Source organism: Vipera ursinii (genome assembly GCF_947247035.1).
Source record: "Vipera ursinii genome assembly, chromosome: 1".
Classification (NCBI taxonomy): domain Eukaryota; kingdom Metazoa; phylum Chordata; class Lepidosauria; order Squamata; family Viperidae; genus Vipera; species Vipera ursinii.
The window spans coordinates 4,138,550-4,157,288 of record NC_139512.1 but is presented as its reverse complement, the minus strand read 5'-3'; the positions used below and the strand labels follow the sequence as shown (position 1 = coordinate 4,157,288).

At 42.1% G+C, this 18,739-nt stretch overlaps 1 protein-coding gene across 3 annotated transcripts in view; it reads right to left on the bottom strand.

Moving 5' to 3' along the window:
• The window catches only part of ATP8B3 (ATPase phospholipid transporting 8B3), an 80,406-nt gene that overhangs the window by 56,510 nt on the left and 5,157 nt on the right, over positions 1 to 18,739 (bottom strand). The window contains exons 1-5 of one of the 3 annotated variants that reach the window (XM_083349526.1): positions 8,160 to 8,355; positions 7,932 to 7,994; positions 4,818 to 4,909; positions 2,994 to 3,107; positions 308 to 406 (exon numbers count right to left, since the gene is read on the bottom strand). In XM_083349526.1, coding sequence (XP_083205652.1) covers positions 308 to 406; positions 2,994 to 3,107; positions 4,818 to 4,909; positions 7,932 to 7,994; positions 8,160 to 8,175 — 384 coding nt within the window. In that variant the 5' untranslated portion in view covers positions 8,176 to 8,355. Of the gene's footprint in view, positions 1 to 307; positions 407 to 2,993; positions 3,108 to 4,817; positions 4,910 to 7,931; positions 7,995 to 8,159; positions 8,356 to 18,739 lie in introns of those variants that run through there. The other 2 variants (XM_083349527.1, XM_083349528.1) reach the window with 2 other exon arrangements.

The following is an 18,739-nucleotide window of genomic DNA, read 5'->3' as shown; positions in this document are numbered from 1 at the left end:
TTGGATGAGAAGCAAAATGTCTTCAAGGAAAAACAAAGTCCAGTTGCCTTTTGGAAGAAGCGCCTTTGGGAAAACCATGACCTGAATGACTGAGAATCTCCGTAGACATTCAGCCCCTGCGTTGAAGCTTAAAGTTGTCAAACTGGAAGAACACTGGTCTGGATTGCTGAGTTGTCTTCCCCTGTCCTCCAAGTGACTCTGATAAACTCATCTGCTACAGAGTGATCCTCTTATCCTCCTCTAAGAGATTACAGCCAGTCATCCAGTTAGACTGATGCCTTTGCAGGTGCTGAAAACAAATACTTACAACATCATCAATTAAATCACGGATGCCTCTGATGGAGAGCAAGATACCAAGGGGAAAGAGAAGTGCAAACCAAGGCAGTGTGGAGATCTGTGGGAAGGTCTGTAATAGAAGGCAAACCGGAAACTTTTCTTATTACAAAGGAGGCTTAAAGAGAGAACTTTGCATTAGTATCTTCCTCAAATGGGCAGCCCTGCCCATTTGGGGAAAGCAGAATCAAAACAGGGCATATGCACAACAGTTTGTTCAGTGAGCGTTCAAAGTTACAACAGCATTGAAAAAAGTAACTTATGACCGTTTTTCACACTTATGACTGTTGCAGCATCTCCATGGTCATGTGATCAACATTCAGAAGCTTGGCAACCGACTCATGTTTATGACAGTTACAGTGTCCCAGGGTCACATGATCCCCTTTTGCAACCTTCTGAGAAGTAAAGTCAATGGGAAAACCAGATTCGCTTAACTATCTTGTTACTAACTTAACAATTTCAGTGACTCACTTAACAACTGTGGGCAAGAAAGATCATAAAATGGGGCAAAATTCACTTAACGAATGTTTTGCTTAGCGACAGAAATTTTGGGTTCAGCTGAGGTCATAAATCGAGGTCTACCTGTTATCTTGTTGTACAAGCAGGGCCAGACAATTAGGCAAAGCAGAGGCCTTGACGTTCACGGGCACAGTAGGCTCTTGCCCCAAGGTAGATCTGATAAGATTAATTAGAATCCTGCCCACTTCATTGATGCAGAAGTTTGTTCTGCTTAGATCTATATATTACGGTACCGAAGCAGGGTAAGGAGGCGGGCAAGGAACAGGAAACAAGGAAGTTTGAAAAAGTTACCACTAAAAGGATCACTTGTCTTCAAAATTAAATATAGAATCTCCTTATGCCAGCTTCTATTTTGTTTGCTCTGTAATTTATAAGCCGTAATACATTATAAGAATCGGGAAAAAGTTATTTGAACAGTCAAGAAATAAAGTTGAGTCACCCTTGAAAAATACTTTGGCAACGCATGAGACATGACAAAACAATAAATGCAATTTTTCCTTGCATCCTGATAGAATAGGATTAATTAAAGGTGAGGAAAAAATAGAAGCCAATTTTAGTAACAGAATAACAGAGTTGGAAGGCGTCTTGGAGGTCTTCTAGTCCAACCCCCTGCTCAAGCAACAGACCCTATACCAGGGGTAGGCAACCTTGGCTCTTTTATGACTCGTGGACTTCAATTCCCAGAATTCCTGAGCCAGCTATTCCTGAGTCAGCTAAGCAATTCTGGGAGTTGAAGTCCACGAGTCATAAAAGAGCCAAGGTTGCCTACCGCTGCCCTATACCATTTCAGACAAATGCTTGTCCAATCTCTTCTTAAAAACCTCCAATGATGGAATATTGTTAGACAGTGTCAAGCTTCAGAGTTTAGTGACCATGGTCTAGACAACAATCCTAATTGCTAAACCCTGAAGCACAACCCTGCCCAATAAATACAAGCTGTGAAGGCCTACACAAGAATATTGTTCACCTTGTTCAAACCCCCATTAACCTCAAACTTCAGTCTGGTGAGCATCAATACCACCAAGCCACACGGAAGCTTTACTTCCAGCTTCCAGACCTTCAAGTTCATACTCCTCGATTTTGGTGGCAGAATGGCCAAATTTCAGTGGTGTAATTTCTCATGGGTTTTTTTTTTCTCCCACCGGGAGTGCTCTGGAAAATGAACCCAAAAAGTCAGGATGGCAAGTTTGCCCGTGAGATTGAAGCTTTTGTGGAAATGTGTCCTGGTTCCGACAGATGAAACACTTCAAAGAACTTCGAGGCATTGTTTACCTTAAAGGATCTTTTATTCGAGTAGCATAATATCGGCCTTTACATAATCGAACCCAAAAACTGAATTCCCCTTCCCTGGACACATAGTATCAAAGCACAATTCCCTCCTCCAAATTGCAGTCATAAATCACTTTCCCCAATTAGCTTGAAGCGTCCTGCCCGCCAATTCTTTATCCGCTCTGATTTCAATAACCTTGATTCTCATGCTAAGCTCAGTGTTGTTATGTCTAGCTGGACTCTCATTCACATCTCCCCCTCCCCAGCATCATTTACCGTAACTCTAAACTCTAAAAGGTAAAAAATGGCTACATTTCCATCTGTTGTCAATGCAAAAACATCCGATGTTAGAAGACATCCGACCTTGGAAGACAGAGCAAAGAGATACCACCAAGGGAATGTCAGGTAAAAGGCAACTTAGCCCTCAGCACAAATCTGGGTGGGGCAAGAAGCTCAGAAGAGACTCTCTTTCTGGGTTGTAGAAGAGAGAGGGGAAGAAATGTACGTGTAGCTTTGTAAAATACACTTTTATACTTCTACTTAATTCTAATTAGACTTAGCTCATCTAGCTGCTGTGTTTTCTGACGGGTCTACCTCATAAGGCTGACAGGTCTACCTCTTGTTCACATGCGTGATGCATGCTAACACGGGACAGGTCCTCAGTCGTGTGATTCCAGCATCCATCTTGATTCTTTTGCCCCACCCCAAAGGATGCCGCGTCAAAAAGAAAAAATCGGCAGAGATTAGAATCTCTTTAGAGAGCTGACAGCCTTTGGTACCTCAGAACAAATTATGTACATATCTCTATTTAAAAAAAGTAGAAAGGTCCTAATTTTGCTGCTAATCAAGAATGGAATAAAGACCCTTCTTACCTGCAAAAGTATTATGAACAAGAAGTATACATTAGCCATCCGGTGAAATTGTTCAAACAAGTTGAGAGGGAGAAAAGTGAAAAAGTTGTATTTAGCCGTCTTAATGGCATTGTCCTGCAAACAATAAATCAGCAAAGATTCACATGAAACTTAATTTATTATCACATATAAATTTTCATAAAATCAAAATCCACTTTGTGAAGTCAAGTCTGAAAAATGGAATATAATGCATGTAGGCAGGTATTCTCCACAAGAACAAAACCGAGATTTGTGACATTGTTGCTGTTTACCCAGCAGAAAACAGCAAAACAGTTTAAAAATGTGAAAAGGGAAGGGAAGGGAAGGGAGGGGAGGGGAGGGAAGGGAAGGGAAGGGAAGGAAGGGAAGGAAGGGAAGGAAGGGAAGGGAAGGGAAGGGAAGGGAAGGGAAGGGAAGGGAAGGGAAGGGAAGGGAAGGGAAGGGAAGGGAAGGGAAGGAAGGGAAGGGAAGGGAAGGGAAGGAAAGGGAGGGAAGGGAAGGGAAGGGAAGGGAAGGGAAGGGAAGGGAAGGGAAGGGAAGGGAGGGAAGGGAAGGGAAGGGAAGGGAAGGGAAGGGAAGGGAAGGGAAGGGAAGGGGAAGGGAGGGAAGGGAAGGGAAGGGAAGGGAAGGGAAGGGAAGGGAAGGGAAGGGAAGGGAAGGGAAGGAAGGGAAGGGAAGGGAAGGGAAGGGAGGGAAGGGAAGGGAAGGGAAGGGAAGGGAAGGGAAGGGAGGGAAGGGAAGGGAAGGGAAGGGAAGGGAAGGAAGGGAGGGAAGGGAAGGGAAGGGAAGGGAGGGAAGGGAAGGGAAGGGAAGGAAGGGAAGGGAAGGGAAGGGAAGGGAAGGGAGGGAAGGGAAGGGAAGGGAAGGGAAGGGAAGGAAGGGAAGGAAGAGAAGGGAAGGGAAGGGAAGGAAGGGAAGGGAAGGGAAGGGAGGGAAGGGAAGGAAAGGGAAGGGAAGGGAAGGGAGGGAAGGGAACGGAAGGGAAGGGAAGGGGAGGGAAGGGAAGGGAAGGAAGGGAAGGAAGAGAAGGGAAGGGAGGGGAGGGGAGGGAAGGGAAGGGAAGGGAAGGGAAGGAAGGGAAGGTAGGGGAGGGGAGGGAAGGAAGGGAAGGGAAGGGAAGGGAAGGGAAGGGAAGGAAGGGAAGGTAGGGGAGGGGAGGGAAGGGAAGGGAAGGGAGGGAAGGGAAGGGAAGGGAAGGGAGGGAAGGGAAGGGAGGGGAGGGGAGGGGAGGGAAGGGAAGGGAAAGGAAGGGAAGGGAAGGGAGGGAACCGAAGGGAAGGGAGGGAAGGGAAGGGAAGGGAGGGAAGGGAAGGGAAGGAAAAAAATTAGCTAGCTTCTGGGAGGCTCACTAAATTTAAAACACAAACCCAGAGACACAAATACAGAAGAGAATATAAAGAGGATTTGAAATCCATGACATTTTTATTCCTCCCTCCCTCCCATGGCCTCCCTCCCATGGCTGCCACAAAGAAGAGGGAGTCCAAAGCACCTGAAGGCAGGACAAGAAGCAACGGATGGAAACTAGTCAAGGAGAGAAGCAACCTAGAACTAAGGAGAAACTTCCTGACAGTTAGAACAACTAACCAGTGGAACAACCTGCCTCCAGAGGTGGTGAATGCTCCAACACTGGAGGTTTTTAAGAAGAGACAGGACAGCCATTTGCCTGAAATAGTATAGGGTTTCCTGCCTGAGCAGGGGGTTGGACTAGATGACCTCCAAGGTCCCTTCCAACTTTATTATTATTATTATTATTATTATTATTATTATTATTATTATTATTATTATTATTATTATTATTAGACTTACTGCATATTTTCTCTTCTTCAAACACCATAAATGCCTCTTTTGAATTTGTGCATGATAAGCCCGGTTATTAGCCCTTACCACCCAGGTAAAATCTGGAAGAAAAGGACAGAAAATACTGTTAAAATCTCTTGATCCCTGAGTCTGAGTATAACCAATTGGCTTTGCGAGACAATCTATGTCTATGAAGCTTAGTTATGCATTTAAAATTGCTTCTCTGAGGAGGGGTCCCCTTGGGGAAGTCCTCAAAAGGTGAAGAACCCTTTGCAACAATGGGAGTCTCACAGAAAGGATGCTGAGTGATCATTGCACAGGGTCTTCCAGAGTGGAAGAGAGTATTTGTAGCTCAGAATTGAACTGTGGGGTCCTTGGTGCTCTCTGAGCTTGATGATTTTCTTGCAGACGTTTCATTACCAAGCTAGGTAACATCATCAGTGTTAGTAGGGATAGGGGTTTGCTCTCATTTATATACTAGTGACTTGTCGTGTCAGTATTGGTAGGTTCCTTGGTCAGGCTGTTCCTTGGTCAGGCACATTGGCTGAGGAATTCTGGGAGTTGAAGTCCACAAGTCATAAAAGGGCCAAGTTTGAAGACCCCTGTGTTAGAGGTTTTGTGGTGGTTCCTTGGTCAGGCTGTTGTTACCTTGTTTGGCTGTTCCTTGATTGGGGTATTGTTTGCTTCTTGACTGTAATTCTAATGTTAATCTTGGTGTTACTCTGCTCATCTCATACTGGTGAGGAGGTATTTTGTTCTTTTTGTTTCCCTTTTGGCTTTTTGACTGTCCCCTTTGAAAAGTATGAAGATGTTGTTTATGTCTTTGTGCCTGTTGATGACTGTTTCACTCAGTGGAAGTTCAGAGACCACAAGACCTCTAACACAGGGGTCTTCCAACTTGGCCCTTTTATGACTTGTGGACTTCAACTCCCAGAATTCCTTAGCCAGTGTGCCTGGCTGAGGAATTCTGGGAGTTGGAATCTACAAGTCATAAAAGGGCCAGTTCTGAAGACCCCTGCTCTAACATTTGGGATCTCATCATCACCCCAATCTTTCATATGTGTATGCTGTGAGTTCTGAAGGCCTCAAAAATAGTGTGGCCTCTGTAGTCCAGTTGAGCAAGGATCTGCCCCCAGCAAAATCATCATTTGGCTACCAGTATGTATAAATGAAGACTCTTCATTAATTTTAATATCTCACTTACTGTCACTCAGTCTTCCCTATCCTACCTCTGCAGTATGCATAACCCATCTCTCCCAACTATCTGTTTCCCTTCAGAGCTCAGAAAAAGCCAGGAACAGGCAACTGGAGACAGCTGGAGACATAGTTGAGGGAGCTAGGTGTGTCTAGGCTACCCTATTCAAGAGAAGGATTAGGGGAGAGCTTGATAACAGTCTTCTAATATTTGAGGAGCTGTCACAGAGAAGAGGGAATTGACCTATTCTCCAAAGCACCAGAGGGCAGGACAAGAAGCAATGGCTGAAACCTGTTAAGAAGAGCTCCTACCTAGAAGTAAGGAGAAATTTTCTGACAGTGAGAACAATTTGCCTCCTGGAGTTGTAGGTGCTACATTGCTGGAGGTTTTCATAAACAACCATTTGATTGGGATGGTATAAAGCTCCTACTTTGAGTAGGGGGTTGGACTAGAAGACCTCTGAGGTCCCTTCTATTGGGTAGTGGGCTTCAGTAGGGAAGGAACAGACCAGCATAATTACAACATCATTTATTGACTCAAACTAGAACCAGAGAACTGCAGGCAATTGTCTGTAATTATACTGTAAGCCCACAGGGCCTGAACCAATCACAATAGTTGAAAAGCCCGCCCAAATACGAATATTCAAAGTTTCCTCCAAACAGTTGGAGTTAACAGTCAGGGTCATCTAAAGGTTAGTTTCATTTAACAGGGCTTAACACAACTTTATATATATTGAATACATAACACCTTCCATCCCTATGATTCTATAATTCCATAGTTCTGGTCCACAGATGGGAGCTTATGTGAGGAGCAGATCCACACAGACCTTTCAGAGAGATATCAACCACTTGGGGATCTTAGATGGGCGAGTGCAGTGGTGGGCATGGATGCCATCACCCCAGCCCTGCCTCCCCCCGTGGCCCCCTCCTCACCAGCAGCCCTCCCGGAGGAATCACCCTCCAACCGTGGCCCACGCGGAACAGCACAGCCAAGGACATGGCAGCTGGGCAGCGGGGACAAGACTGCCCTTGCACCACGTGGCACAGTTGATGCTGTGGGGCGCGGGTGGAGACTGTGGCCGCCATGGCACTGTTGGGCTGCCTAGGCAATCTGCGGCGGGCCATGGAGGCGGTGAGTGGGGGAGGGGCAGGGCAGGGCCGGTTTTGGGGCACTCGGTCTCTAAAAGGTTCGCCATCACTGGGTGAGTGACTGACATAAAATGAGATAGGACACAAAGGATTCCTTCTTATTGATCACAGTACAAAAAAAGTTTGCCAACGAAGTCTGCCAACCTCAGGTCCAGGGAGGAAATACCAAGGCTGCTAAAAGCATATTGTCAACGCTGCTAACATCGAATGTCATTGCTTGACACGAGATGAAGAAGTAGTTATTTCATATGTTAAACTTGTGTATTGCTTTAAGACTTGTGTATTGTTTTAGTTTAAAATTGGTGGGAGGGAAGAGTAGGAATGCACTTTGAAGGCCATTTGGTGGTTCTTCTAATGGAAGGGAAGCTGATTCTTTAAATTAATTGGAGAATATGATTGATGACAAAATTAGAAAGGTGGAGAATTGTGTTTAATTATATTGTGCAAGGGGTGGAGATTTCAGATTCCAGCTTCCTTCGAGCAAGCATTTGCCAGTGTATTAGGCTAATAAAGGACTTTTAAGGTAAACAATGCCTCAGTCACTTGAAAAGCCCATACTTGACACCTATCTCAAAACAAAATCAAGTTTTTCAAGTTTCCTCCCTCGCTTTGGATTAAATCAGCTGGAGATTAAACTAAAGCTGGGGACAAGCTTTAGCCTGGAAAATACAACTACTTCAGTTATACACATTTCACGGTTCAAAAATCTTTTCCCCCACCCCAAATATTCCCACCTGTGATTGGCCAAAGGTGATTCTAGAAATCCCCTCCTGTACTTACCTTGTTCTGTTTTAGTCTCATCCTGGTAACTCCCGAGAGACTCCTGGCTTGGCATGTTGAAATCTAGAAAGCAAAAAGATCAAGTCATTTAACCTTCCTGCAATTTGTTAGCTTAACCCTTGCTGACTATGATCCCAAGAGAGTTTGGAGATGCTCCCAGGAGGATCTGTAGCATTTATGATTATGGCTATAACTGATACATGCCCCAGTCAGGGATAATCTGCTCACCTCTTGTATATTCCATTGCAGCTGCAGTACTTGTTTAGCCATTCTGCAATTTGCACTTATTTTCCAGGTATTTTCCAACACTTACAACACATTTCCCAACCTTGGTGCCTCCTAGATGTGTGGACTTCAACCCCCAGAATTCTCATCAAGGGCCAGGTTGGCTGGGGAATTCTGGGAATTGAAGTCCACAGATCAGAACAATGCCAGACCTGGAAAGGTGGAGCTGGCATGAGGGGAGAGCTGGGTTCAGATCCCCATTTACTCTTGACTATCTGTGTGGGTGATGGACACAGTCTTATCTTTCAGCCTGATTGCTCTGGCTGAGAAAGGAGGGGAATCACATGCTTTGATTTCCTGGAGGTTATTTATTTGTTTTTCCACAAGGATTGTCAAATGGCTTAGAGAGGAATTAAGACTGGGTAAAGCTTCTTAGGGATGCGGTGGCTCAGTGGGTTAGGACACTGAGCTTGTCGATCAGAAGGTCGGCAGTTTGGCGGGTCGAATCCCGAGTGCCGTGTAGCAGAGTGAGCACCTGTTATGCGTCCCAGCTTCTGCCAACCTAGCAGTTCGAAAGCATGTAAAAATGCAAGTAGAAAAATAGGGACCACTACAGTGGGAAGGTAACAGCATTCCGTGCGCCTTGGGCGTCCAGTCATGCCGGCCACATGACCACGGAGACGTCCTCGGACAAGCGCTGGCTCTTCGGCTTTGAAACGGAGATGAGCACCGGCCCCTAGAGTCGGAAACGACTAGCACGCCTGTGCAGGGGAACCTTTACCTTTTAAAGCTTCTTAAGTAACACCAGATTTCAGGGGTAAGAGGCAGTGGGGGATCAAGGATGAGTGGACTTCCAAACTTTCTAGAGTTGCAAAAAGTGTTGCAGCCTGGCCAGAGGAAAATCAGGTGGGTTTACCTGAGGGTGTTTTGATCATGAGGACAAACTATCAGTGCAAGAGCCTCTTTGGAAATACCCCTGCGTCCTTCCCACATCAAAGGGTAGATTAGGATTATAAAATGCACCAGCCTTCCTTCCCACGGGCTTAAACAGGTTCACCCTTCTTCTGATCTCTTTTCCACATCAGCAAACGTAGAAAAAGAAACCAACATGCCAGTTCAACACAAGCATAGGGACGGCGTCAATGGCGAGTTTAATCCTGACTGCGCAATCATCCTCGTTGGATGGAATAAGCCGCTAGCAGCATCAGAAGCCTGCAAGGAGCTGGCCATCTGCCTGGGAAGTTTGTGTACAAAATAACCAGGCCTGTCTGGTTTGCCAGGATGCATTCAGTCGACCCATAAGCTTCAAAGATGCACTTGGATTATTATCTGTTCAGCTGCCTTCCAATCTGAACATGGCATTTGTCCTTCTGGCTGGGATCTTGATTTAAGAAATGCTGTAAGGAACCCAGTGGTGCCATTCACATGCTTACAAATGCCTGCAGGAAATATTATGCTTGCCATAGTAGTAATGTTGTCATCCTTCATCTCGGTATTTCTCAACCTGGGCAACTTTCAGATGCGTGGACTTTGCTGGCTGAGGAATTCCACGGATCTGAAAGTTGCCAAGGTTGAGAAACACCGCAATCCACTTAAGCAACACTCTTGAGGATTTTAGAAAACCAGAGATCTTTTAAACTTGTAATCTGTGGCGGTGGCAAATGTTGAAACCACAGGGCTTTGCCCCATCTCCTTATTTAAATAATGCAATTATTTCGACTTTCTAGTTGGAGAAATAGTCTCCTTTGAAATTACAGATTCCTGTATTTCTTTGGACCCATGTCAACCTCACAGAATTCTCTTGGGAAGGTTTAGGAAAGTTCTGTCAGACTATAGGGCAGAAATCCTGAGTAATCCAATCTGGAGGGTTTCCAGTAGCAACCAAGAGGATCCAGCCAAAGAAAGGCAATGATAAGAGGAGCAGGAGGTGTTAAGCAGGGAAAATCCTCATCAACGAGGAGGAGGAGGAGGAGGAGGAGGAGGAGGAGGAGGAGGAGGAGGAGGAGGAGGAGGAAAAAACAGAAAAAAGAGGCCTAAAGGTTATTCAAAACATATTGTGTTCATTGTAGAAAATGCAGTCTCTGTAAATTATAAATTAAATTTTGCTAGGTTATATTTTCCCCCAGAAACTTACTCTTCTGTTTTTTAAATCAACTCACTATTTAGGAGCACGTGCATGGAAAAATGTTTGTGAAGTAGGACCTTAGAAACCTGAGTGGACTGGGAATTATCACTCCCAAAGCTAGAATAATAAGACCAAACAATGCAGAACAAAACCAGTTATGCAAACGATGTAAACATGCCTCAATATTACAGAACCCAAAAGCCAGCTATCTGAACTATTTAGCTTTATCCCAACAACCAAAGCTTCTAATTCTTGTTGGCTGCCAAAGTGTGGGGGGAGGGAAGCAAAATTAAAAGCAATGCCACTGTTAAAAGCAGCACACACAGAAAAATTGCTGTTGTTTATAAAACTTCCTAGCTCTCATAAAGGCTCTTCTGGGTACAGCAGGGAAACAGCTGTAGTGCTGAAATCTTTAATCTGTGGCCTCTATTTCTATTGTCACTACCCAAAAAAAGATGCTTGGCTGAAACAAAGGAGGAGTCATAGGTCATAGAATCATAGGGTTGGAAGGGACCTTGGAAGTCATTTAGTCCAACCCCCTGCTCAGGCAGGAGAGACTATACCATTCCAGACAAGTGGTTGTCCGATCTCCTCTTAAAAACCTCCAGTGTTGCAGCACCCACAACTTCTGGAGGCAGGTTGTTCCACTGATTAATTGTTCTGACTGTCAGGAAATTCCTCCTTAGTTCCAGGTTGCTTCTCTCTCCTTGCTTAGATTCCATCCGTTGCTTCTTGACCTGCCCTCAGGTGCTCTGCAGAAGAGATTCACCCCACTCTTCTCTGTGACAACCTGAGGCCTACAACCTAGACTGATGCAATACAGGCAATCCTCAATTTACAACCGTTACAGAGCCTGCTCATCATCGGTCTCCTGCTCAAGCAGGGGGTTGGACTAGAAGACCTCTGAGGTCCCTTCCAAGTCTATTATTCTATGTTCTATAGCAGGGGTCTTCAAACTTGGCCCTTTTATGACTTGTGGACTTCAACTCCCAGAATTCCTCAGCCAGCTTTGCTGGCTGAGGAATTCTGGGAGTTGAAGTCCACAAGTCATAAAAGGGCCAAGTTTGAAGACCCCTGTTCTATAGTCATAACTAATGACAGTCATGTGACTGATCTGCTTTTACAACCTTTTTTGCAGTGGTTGTGTTAAGTGAATCCATGTCATTAAATGAACTAAAGGTTTGCTATAGGCAAGGTTTTTCTGAAAACCAGAAGTAAATGCCAGTTTTCAGCAAAATCATCATAAAACACAGTCACATGACTGCCAATTGATGTAAATGTGGTCTGGTTGCTGAGTGCTCTAAGTGTGGTTACACGCCTGCAAAGAGTGAGGGGGCGGGTCTGACTACTGGAACTTTAAATCTGGGTCACAGGTAACCCCAGGTAGGTCATACTGTAAGTACCCCAGATAAGTCAGAATTTCAGAGAGTTGCTAAGCAACTGGTCTTAAGTCAAAGTCTACTTGTAAGTATGCATCATATAAGTTTAACTCCTTTTAGCTTGTGGAACTCATTACCACAAGACCACGGAGATAGCTTCTTAGATGGCTTTAAACCGGAGCTACCAATGCATGTTGTGATGAGTGATTTTGCTGATTGGCCAGTTTGTTGCAGAGCCTGATGATGATCAGAACCGAGAAGTCACCCAGCCTAAGGCAGGACTAGAACCTGGGTCTTCTCATTTCTATTCCAGAACTTTCACCTCTTCGCCATGGTGGCTTTCTCTGGATGACCACAGTGAGAAATAAAATGCTGGATTAAGATGGGGTTGATAGGAGCATTCTTTGATTCTCAGGGAGAAAACCTATCCATCTATGAGACTGTTAGGAGTCAAAACCTAACTCGTTGGTAGATCATTATAATTGCCATCTTTAGGCTTCCATGATTAAGCTTGATTGTGTGAAAGATAAGCTAACAATGCAGTTCAGAAGAAGACAAGCAAAATAATCTTTTATTTCTTCCTCTTGCACTTTCCTGCATAGCTTTCACTCATCAGCCAGTTAATTAAACCAACAAAAACAGATAATATTACAAACAGGCAGGTACAAGTCTTTAAACTGTTAGCAAAAAAAAAGCACCTTTCCGGGTAGGATTTGCTGGAGACAAATCCGAGCTACATATATTCTCTTCTATTGAAAGCCAAGTTTGGATTTTGGCATATGTTACTCTCGCCCGTTTTTAAAGGGTGCCGCATTGGGGAGAGTTCAGCTGGAGGCTCATTCATGGGTGGGCCTCTTGAGATCTGGATAAAACTTTTTTTTATATAAAAGATCGATATTATATTGATTTTAATCTCAGAGATGAGACATTTCCTCTCTTTTTTTTCCTTATAGCTATATGCTTCTCTAAAGTTTGGATACCATTTATCTTAATCATTGGCTGTTATCCTCAGGTATTCTCCATCCCTGTTCTTCATTCCTATTATTGTTTTGTTTATTGTTTGTCATTCTTTGCATCAATTTATATGCCATCTTTTCTCTAAAGCCACCTGGAAATTAAGTCATATTAAAAAAACACCACCCTTTTCAGTGATATTATTCTGAAATAACATCAACAATTAAAGGTCAGTGGTTCTGAGATGTGGGAGGGAGAAGACCATGTTCTACAAAGAGTTCCATATCCTTAGAGTCCAGCATATGCATTTTAAGAAAGCAAAGTACAGACACTTCAAAAAACAAGCACGCACCCCCTCCCACTAGCTCACCATGACTTCTATCACGACAACATCCCTAATTCCATGCCAAGGAAATAGGCATTTTAAAATTTGCAAAGCACCGGATGGATATCAAAGTAAATTATCAGGGAAAGACAGTTAGTGAACTTTCTCTGCCTACCAGAATGCATTGAGATCTTTTTGTAGTGGACTATTGAAAGTCACTTTGTACCCCCAGCTGTCCCAGGAAAATCCTCAAAGTGCTGCTGTTTTTAACCTTTGGATGGCCTTGCTCAAAAGACGATCGTTCTCACGCCATTTCATCGAACTGTCCAAGTGTATGTACTGTCTAAAGGGTGTAAACCCTTCGGGACACGGACTGGTCCTCTTGTACTTTGTAAAAGACCATTGCTATGGTGATACTTAAACAATAACAATTATTCAATTCATTATAATATCGAGATCTAAGCTCTGTAAATGAAAAACCAAGTAAGTACTATAATAATATCAACAGATGCAAGAGCAATAAAACAACAAGGAATAAACTTGCTTCCTTCTTCCTTCCCTTCCGTTCCCTTTCTTTTTTCCTTTCCTTTTTTTTCCTTTTTATTTTCCTTTTCCTTCTTCCCTTCTTTTTTTTTCAACCCCAAGAGTGAGTAGCTTCAAGGTATGCAACTAATGCTATAAAAACATTGTGCACAGCCTCAAGTGGATGCTCATGAATGCAATGGTTCTGTAAGTGTGTAACTCAGTTTATAGGTATGAAAGCTGGATGCTTTGTGTTCGGCTGCTGCCCTTTTCATGCAGTTCTTGTCTACTGCACTTTCCAGCTTTGAAATGGGAAGTAACTCCTTGGAGACTGTTGCCTCCAGCAATGATTAACCAGGGGATGTAGAGAGAGACAAGAAACAGTTTTAAGGAGACAGTTTTCTCTTTTGTTGTCCTAACACTTGATCTTCAGAGATCAACTGCCTCTGGACAGGGAGGCGTGTATATATACACATGTAATGTTTTAATAATCGTGAATAAATATGGAAATGAAGATTGCCTTTCTTAAATTTATGAGAATTCCTGCTGAGCCATTATCTGTCTAAAGTCCGAACCTATTTCCAATAGGTGTCCTTTGTGAAGCTCACAAATAAAGCATCAAAAGTAATTTGTATTTATCGAAGGCTGTTTCTGCATGTGGAAACTGCATGTGGTTATCAATGTGGTTATCAAAAGCCCCACTGGATTAGACCAGGAACCCTTTATAATGCCACTTTATAATGCCTTGGTAAGACCGCACTTGGGATACTGCATCTAGTTTTGGTCACCATGATACATAAAAAATATTGAAACTCTAGAAAGAGTGCAGAAAAGAGCAACAAAGATGATGAGGAGACTGGGTAATAAAACGTCTGAAGAACAGTTACAGGAACTGGATATATTTAGTGTGATGAAAAGAAGGACTAAGGGTGACAGGATAGCAGTCTTCCAATATCTCAGGGCCTGCCACAAAGAAGAGGGAGTCAGCCCGTTCTGAAAATAAGCAGAGAAAAACCTAAAGTAATAGTAAAAAATCTTTCAAATAAACAAAAAAACAAATGTCAGGAAAAAATAGAATTACAAATAGTCAAATAGTAAGATGTTCAACGATAAAAGAGGATAACTATACAAAACTATTGAATCAAATAAGAGTGGATTTGGAAAAATGGAAAAACTTGTAATTGTCAATATTAGAAAGAATTGCTACAGTGAAAATGAATATATTACCAAAGATCTTATTTTTATTCCAAACAATACCTATAAAACTTGAGAAAAAATTCAAGATTTAAATTCATTAATTTTGAAATTTATTTGGCAAGGAAAGAAAGCTAGAATTAAGATGAAAATGTTACAAGATGCCAAGGAAAATGGAGGTTTTGGTTTACCAGAGTGGGTTTCATATTACCAAGCATCTGTATTAACATGGGTAAAAGAATGGATAATTCTTAGAAACAAAAGGTTGTTATATCTGGAGGGGCATGATTTACAGTTGGGGTGGCATGCTTTCTTATGGTACGGGAAAAATAAAATTCATAAATACTTCCAAAATCACTATATAAAAAATGCATTATTAACAATATGGGGAAAAATAAAATGTAAAATATATCTGAAAATTCCAGGGTGGTTATCAACAATGGAAACATTTGTACACCCAAATTTAGTTGACTTTGAAAAAATCTGGACATATAGAGATATTCTAAACTCTGCAGGGAATTTAAAATCTAAACAAGAAATGGAAAATCAGGGTATCAACTTATCATGGTGGGCACATTTACAAATGCAAGCTAGATATGATAAAGATTAATAATAATAATAATAATAATAATAATAATAATAATAATAATAATAATAATAATAATAATAATAATTTTATTTGTATACCGCCCTTCTCCCGAAGGACTCAGGGCGGTGAACAGGGCAAACATATAAAAATACAAAAATACAGAAGTTAAGAAAGAATTAAACGAAATGTTAAACTGTATGGATTTTATAAGGAGCAAACTTTGTTTGGTAAGATATTGTTAACCTCTGATGAGAAACTAATTAAGAAAATTTATAATTTTTTATTAACTTTGAAAATGGAAAGTGAACAAGTTAAAGAAACAATGATAAGATGGAAAAATATTTTGGATATAATATAGAATTAGCAAAATGGCAAAATTTATGGGAAAGAAATTATAAACTGACAATGTCAACTTCCTACAAAGAAAATTTATATAAAATGTTTTATAGATGGCACTTGCCACCAGCAAGACTGGCAAAAATGTTTAAAAACATATCAGATAGATGCTGGAAATGCAAACATAAGTCAGGCACTTATTACCATGTGCCAAAGCAAACAGTTATTGGAACAAAATACATACCAGGCTAGAAAAGATGTTGGGAGAACACGTAGATTTTAAACCAGAATTTTTTTTTATTATTTATAATGCCAGAAAAGACTGGTAAACCAAGCATATATTTGACTTTGCATGTTATAACTGGCAAGAATTATATTTGCGCAATATTGGAAAAATGAAGGAATACCATCAGATGAAGAAATAATTAAAAACAATATTAGAATGCACGGAGATGGATAGACTGACGCTGAGACTGAAAGAAAAAGAAGAAACGGAATATTATGAAACTTGGGACTTATTTTATCGAAGGCTGAAGGAAAGAATAAAGGATTAGGAATTAAATATGTATTAGCGAATGTAAACTCAGACAGCACGTTTGTTGAATAAATACTATTGAATGTATGGGGGGGGAAATCAATAAAAACCTTTTAAAAAAAAGATTCCAAAGCAACATTATCAGAAATATTGAGAATTATCCCGACTCAGTAGGAAAGGTTGTGATAGGGAAAAACTGCCATCAATCATAAGAGTAGCCACAATAGGGGTGGCCGAAGGGCAGATTTTGAAGCCACCATAAGTATCTGAATCCCTGCATTCTGGATCAAATGCTGCTTCCAGATGCTGTTCAAGGACAGCACCTTTACAAGCAACCAAAGGCGAGATGACTAAGGCATGATTAAGAGCAATTACTGCAATAGCTACTGTAATAATTAACATTCTATTGAAAATGTGACATTGATGACTGTATTAATCAGGGCTGACTAATACTGTTTATATATTTAAAAGTTTTGTATGGCTGCTTATATTAAAGCACAGCTCTGGTTGGCTTACAAGAGCAATAAAACCTGGAGCTATTAAAACACACACACACAAGCCATGCAACCATAAAGATAAAACAAAAATTGGCACCTCAGTCATCTCCTTGGAATAATTATAATTATAATTATAATAAATAATTATTTATTATTATTATTATTATTATTATTATTATTATTATTATTATTATTATTATTTGGAAGGGACCTTGGAGGTCATCTAGTCCAACCCCCTGCTCAGGCAGGAAAACCTATACCATTTCAGGCAAATGGCTGTCCAGTCTCTTCTTTAAAACGTCCAGTGTTGGAGCATTCACCACTTCTGGAGGCAGGTTGTTCCACTGGTCAATTGTTCTAACTGTCAGGAAGTTTCTCCTTAGTTCTAGGTTGCTTCTCTCCTTGACTAGTTTCCATCTGTTGCTTCTTGTCCTGCCTTCAGGTGCTTTGGAGAAAAGCTTGACTCCCTCTTCTTTGTAGCAGCTCCTGAGATATTGGAACACTGCTATCGTGTCACCCCTCACCCTTCTCTTCATTAATGTTCCATGATTGTGGACTGTTCCCTGACACCACTGGATGACATCGCCAGGGCTCGTTGCCTTGGAAGAGTGAGGGAGATTCTCAGGGATGACTCACACCCTGGACGGTATCTCTTTACTCTCCTACCATCCGGTAGGAGATATAGGAATATAGCCAGCCGTACCAACAGGCTGAAAAATAGCTTTTATCCGTGGGCTGTTAGGCTTTTAAATGAGACATAATCTTATGCAGAATTGACTCGGGAGGCCGGTGTGTGGTGTAGTTGGTTCACATGGTGTGGTAGGATGGAGAGTTTGTTGTCACTGTGTGTTGGGGGGAGAGAGCACAGGGGGAGGCTCAGCTAATCTCAATGTACACATCTTGTACTTTGACAATAAAGGTTTATTATTTATTATTATTAACTCCAGACAGACTCACTCTATTGCAGAACCTAGGTTAAAAGCCTGGTCTTGATGTCTATGGAGATTCTCACTCATCCAGATCATGGTTGTCCCAAAGGTGGTTTTTCAAAAGACAAAGGGACTTCCTTTGTTTTTGCTTGAAGTCATTTCACTTCTCATCCGAGAAGATTCTTCAGTTCTGGTCTTGATGGCCTTCTGATAAGCTAAAAGCTGAAGGGGGGGCAGGGGGGGCAGGGGGGGCAGGGGGGGCAGGGAAGCTGCTGGCTGATGTGTGTGGGGGGAGGCTTCCAAGCTCCCACTCTGTGCAACATTTCTTTATAATACCCTAGTAAGGCCACACCTGGAATACTGCAACCAATTTTGGTCAACATAATACAAAAAAAGATGTTGAAACCTTGGGAAAAGTTCAGAGAAGAGCAACTAAAATGATCAGAGGCCTGGAGACTAAAACAAATGAAGAACGGCTGGAGGACTTGGGTTTCGCTAGTCTAAAGAAAAGAAGAAACAGGGGCAACATGATAACAGTATTCCAGTATTTGAGGGGCTGACACAAAGAAGAGGGCGTCAAACTATTCTCCAAAGCATCAGAGAGCAGGAAAAGAAACAATGGTTGGAAACTGACCAAAGAGAGAAGCAATCTGGAATTAAGGAGAAACTTTCTAACAGTTAGGACAATTAACCAGTGGAACAGCTTGCCTTCAGAAATCATGGGTGCTCCATCACTGGAGGTTTTTAAGAAGAAACTAGACAGTCATTTGTCTGAAATGGTATAGGTTCTCCTGCTTGAGCTGGGGGCTGGACTAGAAGACCTCCAAGGTCCCTTCCAGATTCTATTCTATTCTATTCTATTCTATTCTATTCTATTCTATTCTATTCTATTCTATTCTATTCTATTCTATTCTATTCTATTCTATTCTATTCTATTCTATTCTATTCTATTATTTCAGGGAAGGGACCTGAACTTGCCTAATTTATCTAATCTGGTGGGATAGGATAGCCATTTGAGGAAGAAATGTTCCTGCAGATAACCTGGCCATGTCCTTCATAGGGCTTTAAAGGTGATAATCAGCATGTTGATTTGCACCTGGAAGTTAAAACTGGGAGCCAGTGTGGCTCATGCCATAGGGGTGCAACATGGGCAAACCTGGAAACACCCAATGCTGTGCACGCTGCTGCATTTTAGACC